At 37.6% G+C, this 27,313-nt stretch overlaps 1 protein-coding gene across 1 annotated transcript; it reads right to left on the reverse strand.

Annotated features, from left to right (window-relative positions):
- Nucleotides 1-323: 323 nt before the first annotated feature.
- Nucleotides 324-26,870, reverse strand: LOC103469793 (SEC14-like protein 2). The gene is made up of 12 exons (XM_008417722.3): nucleotides 26,520-26,870; nucleotides 23,087-23,162; nucleotides 14,162-14,205; nucleotides 13,763-13,825; nucleotides 12,588-12,776; nucleotides 11,534-11,629; nucleotides 11,396-11,456; nucleotides 11,008-11,091; nucleotides 9,809-9,915; nucleotides 3,796-3,935; nucleotides 2,698-2,867; nucleotides 324-2,617 (listed from the first exon to the last, which is right to left on the reverse strand). Exons 1-12 carry the CDS (start codon nucleotides 26,571-26,573, stop codon nucleotides 2,469-2,471), a joined length of 1,233 nt encoding a protein of 410 aa, XP_008415944.1. The 5' UTR covers nucleotides 26,574-26,870; the 3' UTR covers nucleotides 324-2,468.
- Nucleotides 26,871-27,313: the final 443 nt, after the last annotated feature.

Below are 27,313 nucleotides of genomic sequence, written 5' to 3' on the forward strand. Positions count from 1 at the left end.
ATAATTTGGAATAAATTAAGTATTGCTGAGAAAAATGGATTTCATCTTGACCTCAGTCTACATCCAGTAATTATCTGACTGCATAAACATGAAACAACTAAACTCTTTTACCTCAACAGGCAACACTATGAATGTATAATACTATTAATTCAACATAGAAACACCAGTTAATGCATAAATAAGATTATTTTTCTCACAAACTGTTGATTATACTGAATGTTTATGAAAATGTTTGACAGTTGGTTACCGTTGAAGTCCAGGAATTAAAAATCGTCAGGATTTTAACAACATGACATTTAATTTCAATAACTTCAGACGAGATGTAAATATCTTTGCCATTGTACACAAAAATTCAAACTTTGTCCATATTGTGATTAAATGTTAGAACGCTTGTTTTGCTACACGGTAAGAAATCAATATCTACTTTATACATACAAAACATATTTAGTTATTTGTTAATTAGTGGGAAAATCCCCATAAATCGTATTTATACTAACTTTTACATCAAGTCCAATAAGATGACAGTGGAATAAAAGTATTTATTTTAAAACAGTGACGATTAAAACTCCAAAATAAATTAAAATGTCTCAAATGGAGATGATTAAAGTGTCTGAATATTCAGATATGATTATCAAATATTTATAGATTTAATAGTTTATATAAAAAATAATACATTTAAATAAAAATAGAATATTTATATTATTAAAAATGTATTAAACACAAACATGAAAATCAATAAAACTAGAATTAACTTCAGTAATTAAATTACTCAAATTAAAATACATTTTAGTTAAATGTATTTAATTTAAATTCTAGAAAATGTGAGTTCTTTGGCTTGAATATAAAAAGGGGCGACACATTTTCACAAAAAACAAGGAAATTTGAGTTTAAAGAGTCAAGAATTTGGTAGAAAAAATCTGAAATTATGAGATCTCAGAAATTTTCTACAAATTTAAAAATTTCCAGCAAGTGAAAATTTTATAAGAGGTAAAACATGAAATATCTTAAATAATTAAACAATATTTTAATTAATTGATTACCATCGTAACATAACCAAGTTATTTTACAGCTAATTGTAAAATAATTTAGTTATAGCCAAGGTATCGTTTTTTATAGATCCTGACATTTGATTGGTTAACATGCACAGACGTTTAGCTGCAGACCAATCAGGTCGTCCGTAGCCGTGTTGAGCCCTCCCACTGACTTTCATGGATAAATCTGATCATTTATTGATCATCAAGATTGTGAAATGATTAAATACTGAATATTTATAGATGCTTTCAACCAGAAATGGGCGATGCGAATGTAGAATTTACAAAAAATGTTTTAAAATATAAAACTTACAAAATAATGACATTCAATCATATCTTCAAATATATTGATACATTTTGATGCTCTGGTGGAACGAACAATTGGAAGATCAGTTCAAACAGCCATTCTGTCAAATTGATGCTTAAAAACAATATTAGTTTATTATTTTTATTAATATTAAATGATCGATTCTTGTGAAAATAAAATTTAATCCTATTTATTTCCCTACATCTAATTTAAATTTGAATAATTTTCACATGTATTTATGAAGCGTATGATTCAACTTTTATACAAATGATCATATATAAATAACTATTTGTTAACTAACTAGTGGCCCTCAGTAATAATTAGGAATGTAACATTAATGTTCGTCACGCTGTAAACTCCCTGCTTGCTTTTAATTAACAGTTTGCAAAAGTTTTAGGCAAATATATGAATATTGCATAATATTAAATCACTGATTGTCTATAAATGCAGTTAAATTTGACATTTTGGGTTTATAAACCTAACAGACTCGAAATAAATGTTACCAAGTCTGCAGTCAGATGGCTGTAAAAATAAACATTTTATGAAAAATTAAAACTTCCATTTATTAGCATTCTTAAAATGAATAGACAGAAATAGACCCGCGTTAGGAAAATAAAAATAGAAGTAATAATAATATGAGGATAAAGTTGCAGTATTACCTGAATAAAGTTTATGACTTTATTCCTGTCATTTTATTTTATTTTTTTCTTTGTGTGGCTGACGTATGAAATAAATTCACTTTATTTAAAATTTAATCCTTCAAACTCAAATGTTTTGACAAATGGCTTGTGGAACGCCATTAGTTCAAATTTGATTTAAAAAATAAATTTCTGACTTTAAATCAAAACCCATCTTTGCGTATTTATTTCCCACTGTTACTCCTCATAGTCAGACTTAATGATTCATTTATCTTTTTTTTTTACATAATAGAGGGAAAAAAAAAAAAACGATAATTTGAGATCATTTCTGTTTAATTTTTGGTTGAACAAAACATTTGAAACAGAGTTAAGTACCGAGCCGTAGCGTCAAACTGGACTTTTAGCTAAAGCCGCGACAGCAGCTTGGTTCTATTTACATCAAGTACGTCAGGCTGTGCTTGTTCCATCGTTTAATCCGTCCTGAACTCGTCTTCAGAGCCGAGTCTGAGCGTCTTGGTCGCTGGTCCCGTTGGGCTGGGCTTCCCGCTGGGACTGGAGCTGGTCCGGCAGCAGAATCTCCACCGTGTAGCTGACCCGTTTGGCCTGGAAGATGCTGTACGTGTTGTCAAACCTCAGCACATCTGTTCAACAGGAAGTGGAGCCTTTTAAAGGGGAAGTTGGTGACTTGTGGGGATTTTGGGTAAACAGTCGGTCGACTCACAGACTCCTGGAAGCTCACAGGTCAGCGACCCGTCCTCAGGAACCAGGTGAGCGTTGTACCGCTGGCTGGGAATCACTTCCTGCATTTCAGACGCTTTCTTCCACTCACCTTTTCTCGTTTTTAGAAACACCCCAAAGCCGATGTCTGCGCCCTCGCAGGCGAACTGCCACCTTAAAGAGTCGCAGATGGGAAACATCAATACAAACTGTAATGGCATCAATATTCCCAAACAAAAGAATCTGTTGGTACTCCAGATGAACATGAACTCCAAACCTACACAAAGCTCCTGATTTAAAGGCAACGTAATGTGCTAAAATCACATCTTGGACATTTTTATATTTCCATCTGAGTCTCTACTGCTTCTAAAAACAACCAGAGTGTTTTAAAAACTAATGCCTGGTTGTTTTCTGACAAGCTGACATTTTTATCGAATCAGGAAAATGGGAATGTAAAGTCACAAATCAACAGACACTAACCTTCACCTAGTGACCCCAGGGGAACTCTGCCCGTTACCTAGCAACACCAGGCACCCCCAGCCCGTTACCTAGCAACCCCAGCCACACCCGGGCAAGCCCAGCCTGTTACCTAGCAACCCCAGCCACGCCCGGGCAAGCCCAGCCTGTTACCTAGCAACCCCAGCCACGCCCGGGCAAGCCCAGCCTGTTACCTAGCAACCCCAGCCACGCCCAGCCTGTTACCTAGCAACCCAACTGGATTTGAGCACATTTGGCCAGCTGGTTTTAAGATACTTGGTACATCGCCTGCGGAGTGGGATTTTGTTTGTCCCAGCATAGCAAACTACAAAAGTTAAAATAAGTAAATAAAATAAATATAAACATTTAACATCATTTCCAAATATTTCAGTTTAGTAAATAGCGGTTCCCCATTTTACTTGCAAAATGCAAGCTTGACTGGATACAAGCTTGTTTGGTTTGTATCCAGTCAAAGGATGGAGGATTGTTTCTCTTCATGCATGTTTAATTTCAAATTGATCCGTAATTGTCCCATTAGCTCCCGACCCCACGAGGGACAAGGGCGTAAGAAAATGAACGAACAAACGGATGGACAAATGGACAGACGTCCCATCAGCACACTGACCGGAGGACGCAGCCTGGGAACAAGATCTCAAAGTCCAGCTGTTGGGAAGAACCTCGATTGACGGTCAGGCAGTTTTCGTAATCCACGTTGACGTGATCCCGCACGTAGTAGGAAGGAGGAACTGGTCCGACATGGTTTATCTGCACAAGATTCACAAACGGTCAAAATGCAGGGAATGAAAACTTGGTTAGCAGAAGGTTAGAAGAAATCGAGTCTCGACTTACGGAGCCGTTTTGTCTGACTGCTTGAAACCATGTTATTTAGACATTGAACAGCAGGTCACACCGAGCACAGAAAGGATCTTTTTTCACATTTATTCACACAAAAATCAATCAAATAAAACCAGAATAGTGTAGAATAATACATAAACCCAACTAAAAGGACAGGCCATTGTTCCTGATGTGAACTCTGCCTACGCAATGTGGATACATGAGTGTCAGTGAAAACTAAGTAATCTGGACTGGAGGACTGGATCATAAATTATTGTTATTTTATGATCATTTTCATCCAACGTTGTCTGGGCCTTTAACTATAAATTTTACTGGAAGATCCAGAAGTTATTGCTATAAACGATAATACAGTTCCTTTGAGATAATTTAAGTAATATAAAATCAATTAAAGTTTCTGTAAACAAAACTGCCCTTCAAAATAAAAGGCTACTTGAGACCAAAGACTGAAAACTTATCATCCAGTTTTTGGTGGAAAGAGAGAAAAGAAATGATAAATTATGCAAATGGAAATTATTGATCTAGTTTTAATTTATTGTACAATTAATTGGTTTATTGCCACAGGCCTGTCGTCATAATAAATTCCCAATCATAACATTAAAAAAACTGTCAGTATTGTTGGGATTTTTTTTTTTTTTTTTTTTTACAATTTTCTCCACTGTTTGTTCAATGAAAGCATCAATAAATATCAATAAACTGGAAAAGATGATTAAGTGAAGATACTGTGTAAAGTTAAATGATTTAAATCACATTTATTTATGTAACTGGTGTCCTAAAGAAGCAAATAAAAAAAAAAAGAGCAATATTAGTGTTTGTGGGGCTTTAGCTGCTGCGCCATGAGGTCACAAACATAAACAGCCACCTAATCTGGACACACGAACATGGAGAAAACAGACTAAAGCAAAGCAAACTGAAGGCTGTCCAGGTTTAAAATACTCCCATTAAATAAACTGTGCACAATTAAAACCAACTCGGAAGAAATAAAATAAAATACCTTACAAAAATGCATAAGGCTCAAAGTTTTTCAAGTTAAAAAAAACAACAAATAAATAAATAAATAGTGATTTCTGATGTTTGCCATTTGTATCTGTGACCCTTAGTTCAAAAATAATTACAGGAGGAAGATGTTAATGTTTGGATTCATTTGAAACGTTGACATTTTCTAAGAAACAAAAATATAAATTCTTAGGCTAAATATGTTTGTTTTTCTTCTTCATCTGTAGAGAAACTTTCCAATTAAAAACCAGTTTGTTGTTTGAAATTATTTTTTCTGCTTCTTAAATTAACAAAAAAAAAAAAAGATATTTGGCGAATTTTTAAAACCAATCAGGTGTTTTTATGATAATTTAATATTTTAAGGGTCAATTATCCAACCAAACACACAAAAACATTCGTTTCACGTCAGTCTGCAGTCACTTAAATAACAGTAGCACTTTGATTTCTGCAGTTCACAATTATTTATCAAATTATTTGTTTTATGCTTACCTAGTTGAAACAAAAGCACTAAAACATATTTACTACAGTTGCTTAATAATGCATGAATGCTAAAAGGATTATAAAAGTGCATTTAACAGACCTAGAAGTTAAATTTGACCCTCGTGACAGATAATGTTTTCTAATAATGTCCACCTTGTGCTGTAAGCTCAATGACTAGATGATGCTGCGTTTGGTGCGTCATCATGTGAACAGAGATCAGGTCCCAAACTAACCAAAACATCACCAAACACAGCTAGCTAACCGGCGAGAAGCTAAACCCAGAACATTTAGAGGCCGAGTTAATCCCAAACATCCTGAATGCAGACAAATGAATTTCCTCGTGTTCTTCATCTGTCTTGGGCCCAATTTTTTATCTGAAGAAACATCCACAAACATGAATCAGTGTTACGATTAGATCACAGAGCAGCTTCTACTGGGTTGGCTCTACGTTAGGCATGGGCCAGTTACCTGATCAAGGAGTCGCATGTCAGAGTGAGGATGAAAACACATAATCCACCATTAGTGGTTTAGTAGATTGGAATTAGTTCCAGTCAATTCACTTATAACGTCTGCTTGAACTTTCTTTCAGTGTTGCAGTTTGACCACCATCCAGCAGGGGGCATCACTGGCCATCCTGAAGGGGAGCCAGTTGATACAGAAACAAAGATGGTGGGGCTCATGCCAGAACCAGAGGGTGGTTTGTATGATGGCATTCAAGAATAAGTTTCCACCAAAAACACAGAGATTAAACTCAGGAATTTTATAGAAAAAAATGGAAATTTCAAAATCTGAAAAGTCAAAAATTTAGATAATCTAAAAATTTCTGCATTTTTTTTTCTAGCAAATTTTTTATTTCAAATTCAGTAACTTTCTTATTTTTCTAGACAATTTCTGAGATTAATATAAAAGTTTTTAAGTTTTTTCTTTGCAAATATCCGACCTTTGGAGCTCAGAAAATAAGTTCTGAGATTACTGTTAAAACTTCAGGGGTTTTTCTGACAAATTCTTTTTTTTTTAAACCTAATTTGGAATGAAAATTGTACTTTATGAAGTTCTGTAACACAGCTGACTAATAATATTGTTAAAATATATAAATTTCTTAAATTCAGCTTAGCAAAAAAAAAAAAAATGCAATATTGGTGTAAAACATGCAAGTTGTGGATTAGAAGGTAAAACTGCATTTTCACTCCTTAGGTTACATGTAACTGTACAAAAAGCAGAAACACAACATATTGTTTTACTTTAAATGTTTGTGTAAATAAAATGAAATGGCGTTATGTTTATGACAGTGTGAGGATCTCAAACCGGCCCATGCCTTCACCGCGTCAGCTACAGAGAATCTGATCTGCCAGGGAGATTTTTATTGATTTGCTTTTCCTATTGCAGCAAAGCGAAGCGGCACAGCAGCAGCATGAAGGCGAACTGGTCAGGTCCGTTACAGAGCAGGCAGGAACAGGCGGTGCCAACGCTGTCAAGATACATGTTGCTGGACAAGTAATTATTCCAGAAGTTATTGCGATAAACGATAATAATTGTTGTTTTGAGACCATTTCCATTTAATTTAATGATAATGGCAAAATAATGCAAGAACACATTTTCAAGGATCAATGAACGTTAAACTCTAATGAACATTTAAGTGGAATGCATTTTAACTATCCAAAATAAATAAAAACAACAAATAAAAGGAATTATGACGTCACTAAGCAAAACTGTCGAGGCAAAAGCACCAGACTGAACAGCTTTACATTCCGGTTTTTGGTGGAAAGCGAGAGAAAAGAAAAACCATAAATAATGCAAATGGAAATTATTGAGTTTGTTTTAACTTATCATACAAATTAAGTTTAAATTGTCACAGGCTGAATATGTAAAAGTTTTGCATCTACAATAACCAACAACAAACTACTTTATTTGTTTACTCTAAGTGCTGCCACTTCATTTTTGAAAAGGAGAAAAAGTTTTTCCTCTTGACGATTTTGGTTTGGATGCCAAACATGCCTGTTGTGTTTTATATTAAAACAGCCTAAATATTAACCAAACATGTTCTAATCCTGAGATTTACGTAGATTAGGTTCCCAGGATGGCTCATGGAGATTCATTTCTTTGTTTAAGGTGCTTGTCAGGACAGGTAAATGTGGCGGTTACAGAGCTAGCAGAAACCAAACTTTGCAAGTCAAATGTAAATATGCAATATTTCATGTGCACCAGGCAGAATGTAGTAAAGCAAAGCTGCAATAAACTAGATGAGCAAAAGACAAAAGTCATGCTAAAGTAAATGCATATCCAGAACAATCCAAAGCAGCTACTTGATTTATTTCATCTTTTTAAATCTACAGCAGGCTGAGTGGCTGAAGTTGGAATCAGACTGGCATCCAGTCACAACATATTTAATAAACAACCGTTTCTCTTGTTTTATATCAATCAATCAAATGTGACTTGTATAGCACATTTCAGCAGCAAGGCATTTCAAAGTGCTTTACATAATTAAGAAAACAAAAAACAGCATGTGACATTGAATAAATAGTGAGAAAGAGATTTTGAAAAAAAAAAAGATAAAAACATTAAAACCCCTTTTTTATATGCAACATATTGATACCTGCTACTGATTTCATATCAGCAGCAGCACCGTTGAGTTAATGTTCGAAGAGGCAGCCTGTTGTAAACACTTAAAATTTGCATCTGCTTCCCTCTGGACTCGTAATCGTCTCAGGTTACGTCGTTAAAGTCTGTTCTGCACAGATGAGTCAGCATCACAGATGTTTTTCCAAATAAACTGAAAACTAAAGACCGGAAAACCAACCCAGAGTCCTAAACAGCTATACAAGCTTTCTCCATTTTTTCCTCCCTAAATTAAACAGATTTTAGAGCAAAATATGTCAAGATTTCATCTTTTTCAATGACATTTACAGCTACTTACAAACATATTAGAGACACTTAAGCTTTATAACATTTCCTCCCTTAACAGCCAAAGTTAAATGTATTTGTGGGGATTTTATGTAAAATCAGTAAATGTGGAGTGAAAAGAAATGCTACAAGTTTTTCAAAATTGTTTCGTTCCTCAAATAAACCCCAGTCCAACCAGCTTACTTTAAAAGTCACCTTACTGGTAAACAGAGTCCACCTGTATGTGATTTAATCTCAATATAAATCATCTGTTCTGTGAAAACCTCAGAGGTTTATCAGCGAACAAACAGCATCCTGGAGACCAAAGAACCAACACAGAGGTCCGGGGGAAAGTTTCAGCAGGTTACATTACTGGTGCATTCACACCAGACAAGGTTAAAACCAGCTGACCAAACATGCTGGAACTCTGCTCTGGGGTTGCTAGGTAACTAGGCAGCGCCTGCTGATTTATGACATTCCAAAACTTTTTGTAACGGTTCATTTTCCGTTACAAGCTTTAACTTATTGCCAAAAAACCCCCAGCTTGGTGGGGTTATTTTTAATGCCGTAGCTGTTTTTAGAAGCAGCAGAGACCCAAATGGAAGCACAAAAACATCTAAACTGTTTGCATAATACGCCCCCTGTGCCCCACCTTGGTGACCTCAGCACCAGAGATTGGAGAGTCCAACCCAAAGTCTCCTCAGTGGAAGACATCCTGGTGGGATTCAGCAGTTATTCGAAATACTTTCCCCTCACTTCGCAATTATGCTCCACTTTGTGTTGCTCCATAAAACCGGGTGAACTTTGTGTTGCAATGTGACAAACATGTGGAAACGGCACCCAAATGCTTTTTTTCAACCAGTACTGATTAAAACGCGACTGAAAAGAGGGCTCTGCTGCTGCCGTTCAAATTGTTACCAGTTGTTTCCACGGTTTCTGTTTGTTTCTAGAAAATCTCTGCATTAGCATGGCCTTTTTAGTTGCTACTTTTTGTCTTTTATTGCCTGTTGAACAATGACAGAGCAGAGTACACCAGTCAGCTTAAGTCAAGATAACCTTACTGAAGTTGATGAAAGCCATTTTTACTGCAGGTGTAATTAAGAACTGATATTTAATCAACATCAGAAAACCCATAAGGTTGTATCAAAGGTCTGAAAGGTTAAAATGGCTGAATCTGCTGAGAAAATGCTAGATTATGGCCAACATTTATGCTACAATTATTATAAATGTACCTAAAACTGATCAAAACAAAAAACCAACTGGGGAAAAAGTGCAACAATGTAATGGAAGTTAGAAACTAAAAGGGCAAACGCTGCTCCTAGAATCAATGAGCCAGATATCCATTTTTTCAGTTGCTCTGGATCCTTATCTTTTCCAACTTATCAGCCACAGCTTGCATGAAATAATCAGCAGCAGGTTTGCTGACTCACCCTGGTCCGACAGCGAGGATCTCCATCAGGATCCGTGGCCGTCCCTCCATAAATGGCCGGCAGCTCTTCTGCATCGATGTACTTCAGTAAAACCTCCTGCCAGTTTCCTGAAGAAGAAAACAAAACAGCATAGCATGTGTTTACACTTACAATGCAATATGAATAAACGTTCAGGTCCTCAACATAAATGCTTAGTCCGTGAAAAGATGTAAAAATGTGAGCAGTGAGAACGATATGCTGGTATCACATGGTTAAGTGATACCACGTGGTTTGACACCGTGTGGTGTTTTGATTTATGGTATTTATTGCACAAGTGTAATAGTTCAGTGTTATGTTGCGCAGAGTCTGACAGTTGCGTGACTGATTCATTTAACTCCAGTTAATTAGAAACAGTTTCAGATTATATAGTTTACAAAATAAGAGGGAGGGCTGACACTTAAATTTATTAAATCGGTCAGGATTAGGGATGAAAGGTATCGATTAATGAAGTTGATTTATCTCGTCAATAGTCTATGGTTAATTTATATGCCGCCTTTTTCTTAAAACCCTGAGTTTTCTCTTGTACAAAGAGAGTCGGCCGTCTTTTCATAACCCATAGGGCAAAATATTGTCAAAATATGCTGTTTTTGTGTATTTAAAATATGGTGAAACTTACGGAGCTTGTAGACTGCTTATATTTCAAAACTGAACCGCATAAGGTGAGATGTTCATCTCGCATCGGACTCTGTTTAGACAGTTTTTGTTCTACTACGGCCGCCATCTTTGTTTCTGTATCTATGCTATGGCTCGGCTTTACGGATGACCAGCGGCGCCCTCTGCTGGATGGAGGCCAAACTACAACACAAAAAAAAACCGGTCTATGCGGACATAAATAGTTAATCTATTGGAACCGGTTCAATGGTAAATTGATTAATTATTTGCATCCCCAGCCAATATAAAATTCAATTTCAAATAGCGGCAATATTATTATTGGCTATATTTTTGAGGTACTGTACAGCTCTTTTTTTCTTGTTTATTTGCATTGGTTGAGTATTAACAAAAACAGAACACTATAACATTAACAGCCTTGGCTAATTTGCAATTCAGATGGCCTTTCAACAACATGAAACAATTTAAAAGACGATAAAACAACGTAGCATCACAGCACAAATCCTATATTTAATTTAAACAAGCTGTGGAGTGACGTGTCCACTTCTCACCCCCCAGGATGTAGATCTTTTGCCGCGTGATTTCACTCAGAAAGTGCTTGACCAGGTTATAGGCCACAGGAAAGAGTTTAGGAGCTAAAAGGAGGGAAAAATAGAAAACAATGTAAAGTAATAAATATGTTGCAAGCATACCTGGAGCACAAGTTTGACTTTATTTGGATTTTCTCAATTAAACAAATGGTTAAAAATATACCTAAATTTTGGGTATAAAATAAAAAACCTTTCAATAAGTGGTTCTTATGTGTTTTTTTACAACCCTGAACTATGAACTGTTAAACTATCAAATGTACAAAGACTAAACTAAATATATTGTTATTTATAAATTGGGTAGTTAGTTTAATCATTTATAATTTTATTTATTTTTTAAAAATAAGTTTACCCTTAATTACAAACAGCCTCTTCAGGCCTTCTGGGTAATTATCTTCAAACATCTGGAGGATCTGGAGGAGAAACGGAGCAGAAAATCAGCAGATTGTTCATTTTAAGAGAGAATCACACAGTTTGTGTCTCTTTGCACCTCTCCATATGTTTCTATTGCAGGTTTCCATAAGTGCTTCAGTCCCAGTCCTTCAACGTCGTAGATCATCGTGATTGACTCCACATTCCTGCCCAGCTAAAACACAACACAGAATAATAATAAAAACAACAAAACTTACATGATGGAGAAAAAGGGATCACATGGTGTTACTATTGCAATAAAAGTTAAGATACTTATTACTTCATTTTTTAGGGCCACAAATCCAGAAACTACTCTGACAAATATTCTGATTTGTAATGCAGTTTTTTAGGTCACCAATCACATAAAGAAGTGTGGTTTGTAACATTAAACTACACAACATAACCACATTTAGGCTTATTTTTTAATTTATCAATACTCTAATTGAACAAATGGTGGAGAAAATAGTAAATAATTAACAAAAAACACTAATTGGAATGAAAAAAAAAATCAAAACATTTTCCAAAAAACTCAGACGTTATCAGAGTAATTTGAGAATTTTCTATAATTTTTTTTTTCTTTTTTTTCCAGAATTTAAAGTCAAATATTTTTTTTAAAAATCTCACGACATTTTGAGTTTGCTCAGATATTTTCTAGGAAAAAAATATGGAAATTTCAGAGTGTCAAATGCAGAAAATTTCCATGTTTTTTCCATGAAAAAAATTAATTTCAAAATTCCTGAGTTTTTTTCTCAAATTTTTGACTTTCGGAGCTCTGAAATCTCGTCGTTTTTTTTCTCAAAAAAAATTCTCAGATTAAAATCTCAGATTTTTTTCTAGCAATTTTTAAACTTTTCAAACTCGGAAATGTCTTAGTTTTTTTTATTATTATTATTTCTTAGCTTAATCTGGAAACGTCTGAGTTTATCTAGCAAATGTTTGACTTTTTGAGCTATAAAATTTCCATATGTCTTCTAAAAAGATTCTCAGATTAATTTGAAATTTTAGTTTTTTGGTGGAAATTTTCTCCTCTTTTCTATCTTCTATGCCCTAATATATTGTCATGCGTTTCCATGCTTTAAGCTAGCAGCCTCCGGACAGGGTACCGCCTTAGTGTTAGCATCCTTTGCTCTTACTCTCTCCGACTGCAGGTTGCATTCCTTCTGCAGCATCTCGCAGTCTCTGATCTTGGACTTGATGAAGTCCTGCTTGGACGCAGACAGGAAGAGTCCTTTGGGGTCCACGGGTCCAATCACGTCGTACCAGATGGGGCTGCCTTCGCGGTCGTAGCCACACATTCCTCCTGAGAGATACTTCTCTATCACCTACAGGGGGGCAGCCATTTTGAATTGCACAGCTGGTTTTTGAAGAAACTGAAGCTGCATTTCCATTACAAATGTGCGCAAATCTTGGTCTATATTCTGCTAAAGTAAAAACGACAATCTAACAAAAAAAAACCACAGTTAAATATGAAATAAATTTAAATCACACATCTATTTCGATATGGCAGAAAAACCACATCATACTTCCGTAAAAATATGGCGGCATATTAGAGCCATTGTAGGGAGAAAAAAAGGAGTACATTTCTAACAAAAAATTTGAAGAGTTTGAAAAGTCAAAAATTTGCTAGAAAAAAAAGTTCTACAAAAGAAATTCCGGAATTTTTTTCCTCCAGAAAATTTTAAACTTTTGGTTGGAGGATTCTAGCACATTTTGACTTTTGAAGCTCATAAAATTTCTTGTTTCTTTTAGAACATTTCTGAGATCAATCTCAAAATTTCTAATTCACAAGTTTTCAAAGTCAAAAATTTCCATTTTTTGATTTTTGAAATTCAGAAATTTCATTGTTTTTTATTGAAATTTTCTGAGATTAATAGAAATTCTAGGGAATTTTCTAACAAATTTTCAACTTGTTGAAGTCAGAAATTTGATCTTAAAAATTACTGACATTAATTTCAAATTTTCTAAGCAAATTATAGCAATTTCTCTTACTTGGAACTGAAATTTAAGGGGGGTTTTTTGTTGAAAATTTATGGCAATCTCAACATTTTAGTTTTTTTTCCAAAATGTTCATCTTTTAAGACAAAGAAATTTCCTTATTTTCTTAGATTAATCTCAAACTTTCTAAGTTTTTTGCATACATTTGCTCTATGTAGTTGTTTTTCATCTACAATGATCCCAATTCGCCGTCATATTAAAACTTTTCCATCAACTTTGTTAAAATTAAGCTAATTTCTTGATCATAAGTTCAATTTTCACAGTTTTATCTCTGATGGAAACGCAGCAGCAGGGTCTGTTTTTTGCGTTTTACCTCTGGTGGTTGCCAGTCGGTGATTATTGTGTCTACTTTCATGTGTTTCCTGAACTCCAGGTGCTGAAACAGAAGATTTGTTTGTGTTTAGCTTAAACATTAGCATTAGCATGGCGGATTTTCACATGTCCTGCAGATTAGTGGAGGCAGATTAGCTGTAAATGATGCAACCGGTAATCTTAACCTGCCACAGGTCTTTATTTAATCTCTTGTCTGTGTCTTATCTGCCTCTGGGTGCAGTGATGACTCACTTTGTGAACCTTTACCCCCCTCTGCCCGCTATAATCTGGAGCCTCGCCTGCAGCTAGGTGCGCCTCCACAGATTAATTAATAAAAAACAATGCGTTCGTTTTTAGCTCCTTTGTGTAATTTGCTGCAAATTATTTAATAATGGGTTACCTTTCGCAGCATGGCCTCAGACTTCTGCAAATTGAAGTTCCTCGCTGAAACAGAAGAGGCAGAGATTTAATCTGGTGAAAAATGTCTTAATCTGGGATTACACACACATCCTGTGGTTTTTATTTTTCTGTAGCTCTAAAAATAATTATGGAAAAACAGAAAAATAGTCAAGACGGTTTGAGAAGCTGAACAATCAAATGCAATGATCCCAGACGTTTTCACGATCCAGATTATGAGATTACAGATTAACGCTGGAAAGGAAAGAGTTTTCATAAAGTCTGGAAAAGTGTTGAAGTTTGTAGTTTTTCATGTCTAACAGGAAAAAAAATGATACATATGTGCTTTAAGACTTTGTTCTTCTATTTACCCAAAGTTCCTCTGTCAAACCTTAAATGTTCGTTTTATTTTTGGAAAAACTGAAAATCCCAGAAATAAAATTTCACAAATAATAAACTACATTTTAATTAATCAGAGCAAAAATAATTCAGTCCAGCTTCGACTACTGAAGATTAGATGTTTGTGTAATTCAGAGAAAGTAGCAATGAATTAAAATATTCACTTTTCTGTTTTTATAACCAGTTCCAGAGCGGACAGTTCAGCATCTAAGACTCTGTAAAGTGATTAACCGTCTGGCAGCGGCGAGATGAGCTGGATTATGCTGCATTCACTGACCCTCCGTTAAAACGAGTCTGAGCTTTAAAGGCCATGGTGTCCAAACGTTTTGTAATTTTGGACAAAAGCATCAAGTCAAAAGTAATTGTGGGCCAAAAAAAATAGAAAAAATAATAAAAAACAACTTTTAATTATTTTTCAGTTCCCAACAATAATTTTAATTAAACAAATAAATGCTTTTATTTTGAAGAAAAGAAAGGATGAAGTTATTGCAGACACAAAAATTGCAGAATTAAAGATTGTTTTTTTTAGGTCATTAAAATAATAGCAAATTTATTTGTGCTCAAATAAAAAATAAAAATTATTTCTTCTATCCTCCGCAATAAGATCAGGACTCGCTTTAGAAACACATGCTTTCACTATTAAGTTTTAGTAAATTAAATAAAAGCAGATTTTAGGTTTTCTGAAGTCTGATTAAAGTCTCATTATTTCTGAGTTTTTTCTAGCTAATTTGTGACTTTTGCTAATTCCCAGAGGTAAGTAACAAACCAGAGAAAGGTGCTCAAGTAAGACTAGCACTACGTCAACATCTTTCACTCAAGTGAGAGTAAAAAAGTATTTGGTAAAAAGTTTACTCAAATACTGAGAAACTGATCAAATCATGAAATATTTAAATATTACATCATCACACAGATCAAAATGTAAATTTTAGTGGAAATTTAAGTATTTTAAGGACCAAAGTGACAATAATTTATATAAGTAAAAAAACCAAAAAAAAAATCAGGCAAAAGAAAATTTTTCTGAATCAGTTTCTTTCAGTAAAAACTTTATCAAAAACTGCAGGTTTGTGTCTGTCTGGTGAATTTTGTTTGTTTTTCTTTCAGTGGGTAGAAAATCCAGAAATTTTACTCAACTAAGAGTAGAAATACTCCACAGTAAAGTTACTCAAGTAAAAGTAAAGAGTACAGCGCAGTAAAAATACTCCTAAAGGGAATTAAAAAAAAAAAGTTACTTAAGTAAATGTAACTAGTTACTAGCAACTCTGGAAACTCCCAAGCTTTTTCTAGATAATTTATGAGATTCATCAAATTTTTTTGTTTTGTTTTTTGTTGAAAATTTTGTCCTTTTAGAAATGTTTTTAATATCTACAATGGCCTCAATACATGTTGTCCATTCCATCTAAACCAGTGGTTCTTAACCTGGGGTTCGGTGAGTCGGTCTCAGGGGTTCGGCGGAGCCTCTGCCGACCGCGGAGGTAAAGACACACTTGTGTAAAGTTGTGATGACGCCCCGCTTTGCCATCACTTGCTGCAGAGGATCACGTTACATTGCTTAGCCAATCAGAGGATCACGTTACATTGCTTAGCCAATCAGAGGATCACGTTACATTGCTTAGCCAATCAGAGGATCTCGTTACATTGCTTAGCCAATCAGAGGATCACGTTACATTGCTTAGCCAATCAGAGGATCTCGTTACATTGCTTAGCCAATCAGAGGATCTCGTTACATTGCTTAGCCAATCAGAGGATCATGTTACCTTGCTTAGCCAATCAGAGGATCACGTTACATTGCTTAGCCAATCAGAGGATCACGTTACATTGCTTAGCCAATCAGAGGATCTCGTTACATTGCTTAGCCAATCAGAGGATCTCGTTACATTGCTTAGCCAATCAGAGGATCTCGTTACATTGCTTAGCCAATCAGAGGATCACGTTACATTGCTTAGCCAATCAGAGGATCACGTTACATTGCTTAGCCAATCAGAGGATCTCGTTACATTGCTTAGCCAATCAGAGGATCACGTTACATTGCTGAGCCAATCAGAGGATCACGTTATATTGCTTAGCCAATCAGAGGATCACGTTACATTGCTTAGCCAATCAGAGGATCACGTTACATTGCTTAGCCAATCAGAGGATCACGTTACATTGCTTAGCCAATCAGAGGATCACGTTACATTGCTTAGCCAATCAGAGGATCTCGTTACATTGCTTAGCCAATCAGAGCTGCGGAGGAGCCCTGATTGAAGGAGCTCCACTCTCAGCATGGATTTGAACTTTCATCTTTATTTACTTCAGCAAAACTCACAGTCAGTTTTTACCAAATTCTGTAGCTTTCGGTGAACTTCTAAATCTGCTCCTTAGTCGCATCTTTTCGGGGTTGCTACTGCCTCTAGTGGCGTGGGGGTGGAAACACAGCTAATATTACATTACTAAATCAGAATACCACAAAGTATTTTGTGTGTTGGGGGGGTTGGAATATGAAAGGTTCGGTGAATGCGCATATGCAACTGGGGGGTTCGGTACCTCAAAAAAGGTTAAGAACCACTGCTCTAAGCATAAAATAATATTTAAAATGTAATAAATGTGAAAAATACTGCAGTAGATATTTGGATCCTTTAATAATCTCTCTCTCTAGGCTGGAAAAGCAGGTGAGCTCCGTCATAAAGTTGAGTTTTTTTTACCCGCTGATTCAAAGCTCAGGTCAAAAGCAATCTGCTGGAGATCTGGAGAGAGTAAGCCTTGCTTTTATTATCTTTATGGCCGGCTTGGATGCGATTTCCTTACACTTTGGCATTGATAAGACATCATCCTGCTCTCATTGGTAGGTGAGAATGTGACCTCACATCACCTGATTCTCTGGCTGATGGAGCCAATTTACACGTTTGTTTGTTTGTTTGTTTATTTGTTGGCCAACATTGGCTGCATTTATTAGGACATTTGGACAGGAAATCACTTTTCGTCCCTTTGTGTCAGAGCAGCAATAAAAAGTTACACGATTTTTATTCAGCATATTTAGCCTAGAAATTTCATTATCAATATCAATAAATGGTCAATAGATCTGAGAGAAAATTCAATATTCAACAATGAACTCCCATCTAGAACCGCACAGCATTCTGGGAGATGTAGGCAGCGGAAAGGCTTCTCAACCTCTCACAGCTAGCTAAGCAAAGTCGGTGGAATCAGCTAACTCGCTCCCTGGTTACCTAGCAACTCAGTCACTCTCTGGTTACCTAGCAACTCAGTCACTCTCTGGTTACCTAGCAACAACCTGTTGAGTAACTGCCGCAGTAGCAGTTAAATGTTTCTCCAATTTGCCTAATAACTGCTCAAAAACAAAAACAAATCTTCCTTTTCCTTCCACTCAACTTTCCATTAAGATGCTTTGATGATCAAGTGGTGACCTAATGTGGAGGAAGCACAAATCTTTCCCCATGACTTTGTAGAACATTTAGTAGTTATTTTAAAAATAATTTCTATTGGTCTTAATTTTCTAATATTCTGAGAAACTAAATTCAGATGGGGGCTTGTCTGCTGCATCTTTTAAGCACAAACTGCCACCATGCATGCATTGGAAATCATGTAAAATTGTTTTGTTTTTTTAAGCGTTTGATTGTACTGCGTGGTTGAAATCCAAAATATTACATCATTACACTGCGAAAACACAAAATGTCTACTGTTATTACATTTGAAAGAAGTCAAAATTAACTTACAAGTAACTTTTCAGCAAGAAATAAAAGCTTTTTTTAAGTAAATAATACTTTAATATTGATTAAAAGGTTTTAGTTCTATTGGCAGATTAATTTATTTATAACGTGAGGAACATGTCTTGTTATAGGTGAAATAATTTGCTACTTTTTCATCAATATTAAGGAATAATTTACTTAAAATGAGCTCCCATTTCACTCTGACAAGCTACTTGTAATAAGACAAAACATTTGGACTAAAAACAAAACAAAAATACTTGGTGAGACTTTGTGTTTTTGCAGTGTAGTCAGGCGTTTTGTGTTAAATCTTATTTTTCTGCAACATTAAATGGTAAATTTAGCTTTACATCAGTGCCAGGGTGACATAACTTTAACTATTTGGTGCTTTTATAACAGTAACAGAGCTTTATTGTTTGGAGCTGCGGCTCCTCGGTTCCCAGAGGCCAAAGCTGGCATTTCATAACCGAACGCAGCTTAATTAGGAGAACAAAGAGCCTTCAATGCTGCTCTGAATTCTTGGTTAGAAACAATTTCTCAACATCTTCTGAACCCTGAACAGAGCGGCAGACTCCTGCAGCCTCCGTAGTCCAGTCCTAATCAGATTAACTCTGGATTAGACCGATACTCAGATTATTGGACCTCTGCTTCAGCTTCCCATTTCCTCCGACTCTAGAGCATAAAACGACGATTACATGTCTGCTGCTTCGCCCTCAAGCAGGGGCGCAGCCTGGCGCTCACAGGCTAATCAACCACTGCTGGTGTTCACTCAACCACTTTTATTTGTTTATTTCAAACTGTTTTTTTAAAAACAAGAAAACAAGCAATCAGTAGGACAAGAGAAAACATGTGCATGCATAACAAAGAACAAAATAATTAGCTTTACCACGACTTGTATGTTTGAAACGAAGCAGGAGGAAGTTAACGTTCATCTAATCCTACCCTTGTCTTAATTTAATGAAATACATTACTTTAGGGCTGGTGTAAACGATTATTTTAGTAATCGAGTAATCTATAGATTTTTCTTACGACTAATCGAGTAATCGGATAAAAACAATTAGGAATAAAATATTGGTAAATCTTCCATAACACCAGTGTTACTATCGGATATCAACATCAGTCTATTTTTTCCACATTTGAGCTTCCCTACCAGTTACGTTTTTGTAGACCGGGGGAGCAATACGGGATATTTACGGCTCCTCCGTTCAGAAACTCATCTACCAGCCATGTTCCGCCTCCCGTTTGTTCAGACCGGGATGATATAAGTTTATTGTGCGGTTCGTCCGTAAAGCTGCTCTGACCCTGTAAGCATCAACCCTCAGCTGCCCGCCGTGTTCAGTCTCTCCGCTCACCTGTAGAAATCCTCCTCAGCTTCTTCCCGCCGTTCAACCAGCAGCTCCGGAGCAGAAAGGCTGCCGAACTCCCGGCATTGCGCCGGTCATTTTAAGGATGTTTATTGGTCCCACAAAAACGATGAAAACCCGGAATTATCACCAATCAGTAAAATCCCCGCGGGCCGAACTTGAAGATTGGACGTTATGCCGCTAACACGTAGCTTCCGTCAACAACTCAGAGGCGGAAGTCAGAGCTCCGCGCAACGCAAATAATGTTCCGGCTGAAACACGGTGCGCTAAATGATAAAACATAAATTAACGAAGCTTCGAGGCAGGTCAATTTTCCTCGAGGAATTTTAATAATCGAGGTACTCGAATCACTCGAGGAATCGTTTCACAGCCCTACATTACTTACCAACTCAGTAAATATCAGAAATATGTCATTAAAAGCATGTTATGGTATTCATGCGCCTGTTCAATTTACTGGGTTGAGAACAAACAAATAAATTAATTACATAAACAAAATGATTACAAACTGACTCTCATAACAAGACAAGAAAATCTATGGACTCATAACAAATATTGGTAATAATTACAACTATAAGTAGACATCAGAATGATTATCAACTCCTTGCCAATGTACACCTTATAAATCTTTCATAATCTGTGTGATATAACAAATAACAATAATAAAAAAACAACACAAGAAAAAACGAATCATATTAATGAGACCAAAATAACAGCCATAATCTACTATGAATGCTAATAGTAACACAAAGGGCAGGAGGAAAAAAACAACAACTCCTGTTTGTTGTCAGCCGGTTGCCACGGCAACGGGCGCGCGCGTGGCGCGACTCGGACGCGGTGAGAAAGAAGAAGATCTTGAGTTGTTCTTCGGCGTCATAATTTCCCTCTGCTGAGGCCGACGCTCGTAATATCTGGACGTTGAAGAACGATAAAACTGGACGAACTGCCTTTTTCGCTCGTTCGTTCGTTTAACGTCGCGATATTCATAATAGTTATCAAGCAGCATATAAAGTATTTAATAAACTCTCCTATGGCAACAATTCTGGAAAATTAAATGTATACGTGGTTCTAATGGTTCCCCGCATGTCGCCCAAAACGTTCGCTGGAGAGGCACCAGAACCGCTACCGACCCGGTCAGGGACAAGGGTGGGTGGATGGATGGATGGACGGACGGACGGACGGATGGGTGGATGGATGGATGGACGGACGGATGGGTGGATGGATGGATGGATGGATAGGTGGGTGGATGGTTGAATGGATGGATGGATGGATGAACGGGTGGATGGATGGATGGATGGATGAACGGGTGGGTGGATGGATGGATGGATGGACGGGTGGGTGGATGGATGGATGGATGAACGGGTGGATGGATGGATGGATGGATGAACGGGTGGATGGATGGATGGGTGGATAGGTGGGTGGATGGATGGATGGATGGGTGGATAGGTGGGTGGATGGATGGTTGAATGGATGAACGGGTGGGTGGATGGATGGTTGATTGGATGGGTGGGTGGATGGATGGTTGATTGGACGGATGGATGGATGGATGGATGGATGGATGGATGGATGGATGGATGGGCGGGCGGGCGGACGGAGACGGATGAATGGATAGGTGGGTGGATGGATGGATAGGTGGGTGGATGGATGGATGGTTGAATGGATGGATGGATGGATGGATGAACGGGTGGGTGGATGGATGGTTGATTGGATGGGTGGGTGGATGGATGGTTGATTGGACGGATGGATGGATGGATAGGTGGGTGGATGGATGGTTGAATGGATGGATGGATGGACGGACGTATGGATGGATGGACGGGTGGATGGATGGATGGATGGATGGACGGGTGGATGGATGGATGGACGGGTGGATGGATGGACGGGTGGGTGGATGGATGGATGGATGGATGGATGGATGGATGGATGGATGGATGGATGGATGGATGGATGGATGGATGGATGGATGGATGGACGGGTGGATGGATGGATGGATGGATAGGTGGGTGGATGGATGGTTGAATGGATGGATGAACAGGTGGGTGGATGGATGGATGGATGAACGGGTGGGTGGATGGATGGATGGATGGACGGGTGGGTGGATGGATGGATGGATGGACGGGTGGGTGGATGGATGGATGGATGGACGGGTGGATGGATGGATGGATGGATGGATAGGTGGGTGGATGGATGGTTGAATGGATGGATGAACGGGTGGATGGATGGATGGATGGATGGATGGATGGATGGATGGATGGATGGATGGATGGATGGATGAACGGGTGGGTGGGTTGATGGATGGATGGATGGATGAACGGGTGGGTGGATGGATGAACGGGTGGGTGAATGGATGGATGGATGGATGGTTGAATGGACGGATGGATGGATGGTTGAATGGACGGATGGATGGATGGTTGAATGGATGGATGGATGGTTGAATGGACGGATGGATGGATGAATGGGTGGGTGAATGGATGGATGGATGGATGGCTCTAATGTGACGCCTCACTTCCGGGAGCTTTGTAGCTGACGGCCATCTTGGCAGGCAGCTGCCATGACGATGGCTATGGAGTTGCTATGACAACAACAACAAAGAAAGAAACTTAGAGCCAGCTGTCGACTCGTTCCTATCTATTACAATTTATGATGACTCTACCCAACTCTGTGTAATATTAAGATAAATAATGATATTTACTGTGGTACTTACTGCTAGCAAAATTAGCTTAGCTAATGTGGCTTTTATCTGCTAGCTAAAACGGACGTGACCAATACATAAGATAATTCATTTAATTCTCTCTTGCAACTTAAAAGAAATGGCAGAAACCAAATGTCCCAGATTTATATCTACAAATGCAACATCTACACATCTCAGCTTTAATTTAATCACAAATCCGATACGACATTCAGCCGCGACGGACATTTTTCATGCACATCTCACATCGGGACAGTATGTTTTCATGGACATGACGTCAAAGAGCAGATAATCGATCAGTGTTTATAAGTTCAGCTGAAATCAAGAGTTTCAACTTCTGCAAACTCTCCTCACTCGATCGAGTTGCATCAGTTTCATGCAATAAACCACAGCAGCTTCTGCTTTATGCTTAAAGGGCAACAACGCTGATTTTCCCTCGAATTAATGGAAACCATTCCCAGAAAAGAAGCAAAACCAGGTGGCTGATCCAGATGGAGACTTTTTTTTTTAGATTAAGTACAACAATTAATTCAGTTTCAACGTGGGAAAATGTTTTGTTATAAGTGAAATAATCTTCCAGTGGAACTAGGACTTTAATATTAAGGAATTATTTCCTGAAAACAAGCTGTCATTTCTTTTGGAAAAGTTACATGCAAGTTAGTTTTGTCTCATTTCAAATGAACTAAAATGTGAGATTTTGTGTTTTTGCCGTTCCCGCAGCACCCAGGATGGTTTAAAAAATAAAAATAAATAAATAAGAGCAGGAGGAGTGATTAGCTCACCTCGGAGCCAGCGCAACAGGAAGTGGTCATGCTGAGCCGGAAGTTGAGGAAGAATGTCTTGTACCTTCGATCGAAACTAAAAACAGATAACAGACGCAGATGTTAGCTCAAACAAACTTCACAGTTACGATTTCATAAAGAAATCCGAATAAAGAGCAGAGATTTATTGTTTCAACACTGCAAAAACACAAAATCTGACCAGATATTTAATGTCTTAGTACACTTTAAATTAAACAAAACTTTATTACATCACACCACAAAGAACTCTTAGCTGAATTAAATGAGGCTAAATAAGTGACGCTTTGTACTGACATGACCCACCTGGCATGAACATGAAGGAGTCTTTATGAATGTTTACAAGTGCTGGCGTGACGTGTCACTCAGTTAATAATGACATTTTAATGCAAATTTCCATAAAAATTTGGGCTAATTATTATTATTTGGTAAATAATGACACAAATAATGCAGTTTTGCATCTTTTAATGCAAAACTGCATTAAAAGTTGCATTAAATTTTGAATTAATTATCATTATTTGGTAAATAATTAAACTAAATGCAAAGTTGCATTAAAAGTTTCATTAAAAGTGTATTAATAATAATCAATCCGCATTTTAGTGCAACTTTTACTTGGTAAATAATGACACTTTTAAAAGAAATTTGCAGTAAAAGTTGGTTTAAAAGTGTCAACTTTGAATTACTTGGTAAATAATGACACTTTTAATGCAGAGTTACATCATCAGGTTGTGACATTTAATCAGGATTTTGTGTGTTTAATTTGCTTTCACTATAAAATTGTTTTTGCATTTTTAGTAACTAAGCAGATACAATCTGAGGCTTCAAACTTCAGAAAGTTTGGACACTCCAGATTGAAATTACTCTTCATTCATCTGGGAGCGTCCCTGCGTTTAGTCTCAGCCGGTCTGGAGCTGGAGGGAGCACTGGTTGGACTGGTGAGGTTTTCCCTATTGTTTCAGGGTCGAGGCTTCAGGAAAACACCAGGCGTGACGTTGAGGCTCACCGGGCGCCTCGCCTAAACTGGAACAAAGGTCCGATGCATGTCGCTGCACGCTGCAGCTTTACGATGCGTCTGAAGACCTTGAGTTACTTTGGGAAGTTTCCAGAAACTCTCCAGGCTGCCTCTGAAGATCTGCAAGCTTTCCTCCAGGTTTGCTAAAACGGAACCGATTCCCGTCATCCTAAGGCTCTGGGCATTATTGTCGGACATGATGGTTACCGTGTCCTGTTACTTTTGTAACAACGCAGTCATGTTTAGATGTCCGTTTGGAAGATTCCCTTGCAGGTGTGGCTCTCTCCTATGGGTGTACTGTCTCTTTAAGACGAACCGTTCCACTCCTTGGGGACCTGAAACATGCTGGGGATTTTATTCATCTCTCATCTGGTAAAAAGTTAGGAATTTTAAATGGCTTATGAGACTTAAAAGTCTATTTTAGTTGTTACCTCATCGCACGTTCAGTATTCATGCACGTTTTCTCATTTTACAATCACAAACCTCCACGAGTTTTATTGGGTTATACCAACACAAAGCTGTGAATTCATGGAAGAGTGGCAAAAAGAATCTCATTAAAGTTAGCACAATAATTTTTGTTGATCAACTTGAACATACGCCATTTATGGTGCAGTTTTAGAGTCAAAATTAAGACTTCTGAGCATACACTGGCGGCTACGTCCTTTTTGCAGGAAGCTACATTTGCCCTTAAGCTAGCTACCAATTAATGAGCGACCGTGTTGGGAGGTGAGCAGGCGACTACTCACTTGCATTAGCTTTGGAGAGACTAGCATCCCCACTGGATTACCCTACTTCCTCTACTGTCCATTAGCGCAGATAGGCTAGTGCTGGAGAAGCTAACAATTAACAAGCCTAGTCATTAGTGGGGTCAGCCACTGGATTGGCTACTCATTAGCACAGATAGACTAGTGTTGAAGAAGCTAACAATGAGCTTGAAGGGTCTGGTCACTAATTGGCTTGACTACTCCCTTTGATGTCCATTTGGTTGGTATAGGTTAGCACTAGCCTTGGATATTCTAGCATTAGCTTTGGATAGAGCAGGCTAACGGCTAGCACAGCTAGGTTAGTCATGCACTGGATTGCCTACTCCATCAGCTGTCCATTAGGGCAGACAGGCTAGAGATGGAGAAGCTAACGACTAGCACGCCATGGATGGTCACCAACTGTATTGACTACTTTCTTTCCTGTCCATTAGCCTTGCATAGCTTAGTGTTCGCCTTGGATATGTTGAAATTAGCCTTAGATAGGATATTGTGCCTGGGGTAGTCATCCACTGAACCTACTTCCTCTATGGTCCATTAGTGCAGATAGACTAGTGTTGGAGATGCTAACAATTAGCATTCCTAGTCATTAGTGGGGTAACCCTCTGGACTGCCTACTTATTCTGGTGCACATTAGCGCAGACAGGCTAGTGTTGGAGAAGCTAACAACTAGCTTGCCTTGTCCGGTAACCAATTGGATTGACTACTACTATTTGCAGGTGACCAGTTTAAGCATGCTAGTTGCCAATCTATCCAATGCTAACACTAGCCTATTCTATCCTTGCTAATGGACAGTAGAGGAAGTAGGCAATCCAGAGGGTGACCAGCCTACACATGCTAGTTACTAGCCTCTCCAAAGCTAACACAAATGAGTAAGGCACCCTTTCGGGTCTCGAGTCAGCCCCTCATTAGTCAAAGCGCGCAAATGGACATAGCCTTTGGCGACAAGACATAGCCACTACTATGTGCGCAACAGTCTTGATTTTGGCACTACAATTGTGCCATAGAGGAATGGTAATGGTATGGATTCTGGATCTGAGTTCATAGGTAGATGAACGAACCTAAATATAGAGCGGATGTGTTGAAAATCGATCTTCATAGATTAAATATTTGACTTTTGTTGTAAATTAGCAATAAGTTCAGTTTCTAGCTGTGCAAAGCTGGTAGTAAGTAGATACCCTAAAAGACTTGCAGGTGTAACTGAAAACCGAAGCTTACATTTTAACTTCCGCCTCAACTCTGAACTACCTTTTGTTGGTAAATTTAAAAGACTGAAATTTGCGGTTGTAAATGACAAAACAGCGAAGTTTACATTTCCAGAAATTGCTCCTACATAAGAGCCACCAATTGATAAGCTGATGTAAATATGCCCTTTTTTTTTTATTTATTTTTTTTACAGTAGCTTCCTATAACTCTATTATAAAAGTAGCAAATTGAGTGTTTTCATGTCATGATACTATAAAGCCTTTGTAGTGTGAAAGTGCATCCAAAACCGATCAAAATTATGGGAGCGGTAAACTGCATGTGAGCAGATAACCTTTTCCACACTGCTTTATTGATAGTAACTAAAATAAGCAGAAAAAAAGAGTAAAACTAGATATAAACATTATGAAGAGCTTGTTTAATCCATGAAAATAAAACGTACTTGTTCCAGCGCCTCAGCCTGCTTAGGACTGAGGTCTCCAACTCTTCCACTCATGTCTCAGACCTGAAGCTGGCGGACAGGCAGCGCTTCTTCAAAGTCAAATCCAGACAGACGCCGTTAAACGCGGGCCGGTTCTCCGTGTCTGACACCGCCCAGTGATGCTCGTGTACGGCCTCAGTCTCCTGTTACCCTCCGCTGACGGCGGCCTGCAGGTGGAAAACGAAACGGAGGAGGAAAAAATGTAAACACGACTCTCACAGGCGCATCGCCAGCAGGAGATCACTTTAACCGGCTGAGTCGGCCAAAGATCTGCGAGGGAACAAGAGAAGTCACTCCGACGCAGGAAGAAGGCTCAACCAGATAAAATGGAGGATCCGCCTCTAAGTACGGGGAGCCCCAAAGACCAAAACTCAATAAAGGCGAGTTCCTACGTCAACATTTAGTTAAAAATTGGAAATAAATGCATTTTTAGTATAATATAATAAATAAATCAGATAAAGAAAGTAGTTAATTCTTCAAATTTTTCATTTGACCACAATATTATAAATACAAATGAACATAAAATAAAAAAAATTATTGTCTAACATACATAACACAGCATTCCTTTAGTGACACATTCTGCAGATTTTTATTTAAGAACTCAAGCCTGTTTATACAATATTAACAATACATGTAAAGATGCAAAAGAAAAAAGTCAACTGGATAGGAAAGTAAATATTTTATTGCTTAATCTGTAACAACACTTGATCATTTGTAGCAGGGGATGAATCTGCAGCTAAAAATGCTACCAGCAT

Source organism: Poecilia reticulata, chromosome 9, assembly GCF_904066995.2.
Source record: "Poecilia reticulata chromosome 9, P_reticulata-male-v2, whole genome shotgun sequence".
Classification (NCBI taxonomy): domain Eukaryota; kingdom Metazoa; phylum Chordata; class Actinopteri; order Cyprinodontiformes; family Poeciliidae; genus Poecilia; species Poecilia reticulata.

What these genes read in the sequence shown, in the direction of transcription:
- LOC103469793 (XM_008417722.3), bottom strand. Translation starts at nt 26,573, where the DNA reads ATGAGTGGAAGAGTTGGAGACCTCAGTCCTAAGCAGGCTGAGGCGCTG. An exon ending in CAATAGAAACATATGGAGAG is followed by an intron (nt 11,457 to 11,533) that starts GTGCAAAGAGAC and finishes TTTCTCCTCCAG; the next exon opens with ATCCTCCAGATGTTTGAAGA. An exon ending in ATCCTCGCTGTCGGACCAGG is followed by an intron (nt 3,936 to 9,808) that starts GTGAGTCAGCAA and finishes AATCTTGTGCAG; the next exon opens with ATAAACCATGTCGGACCAGT.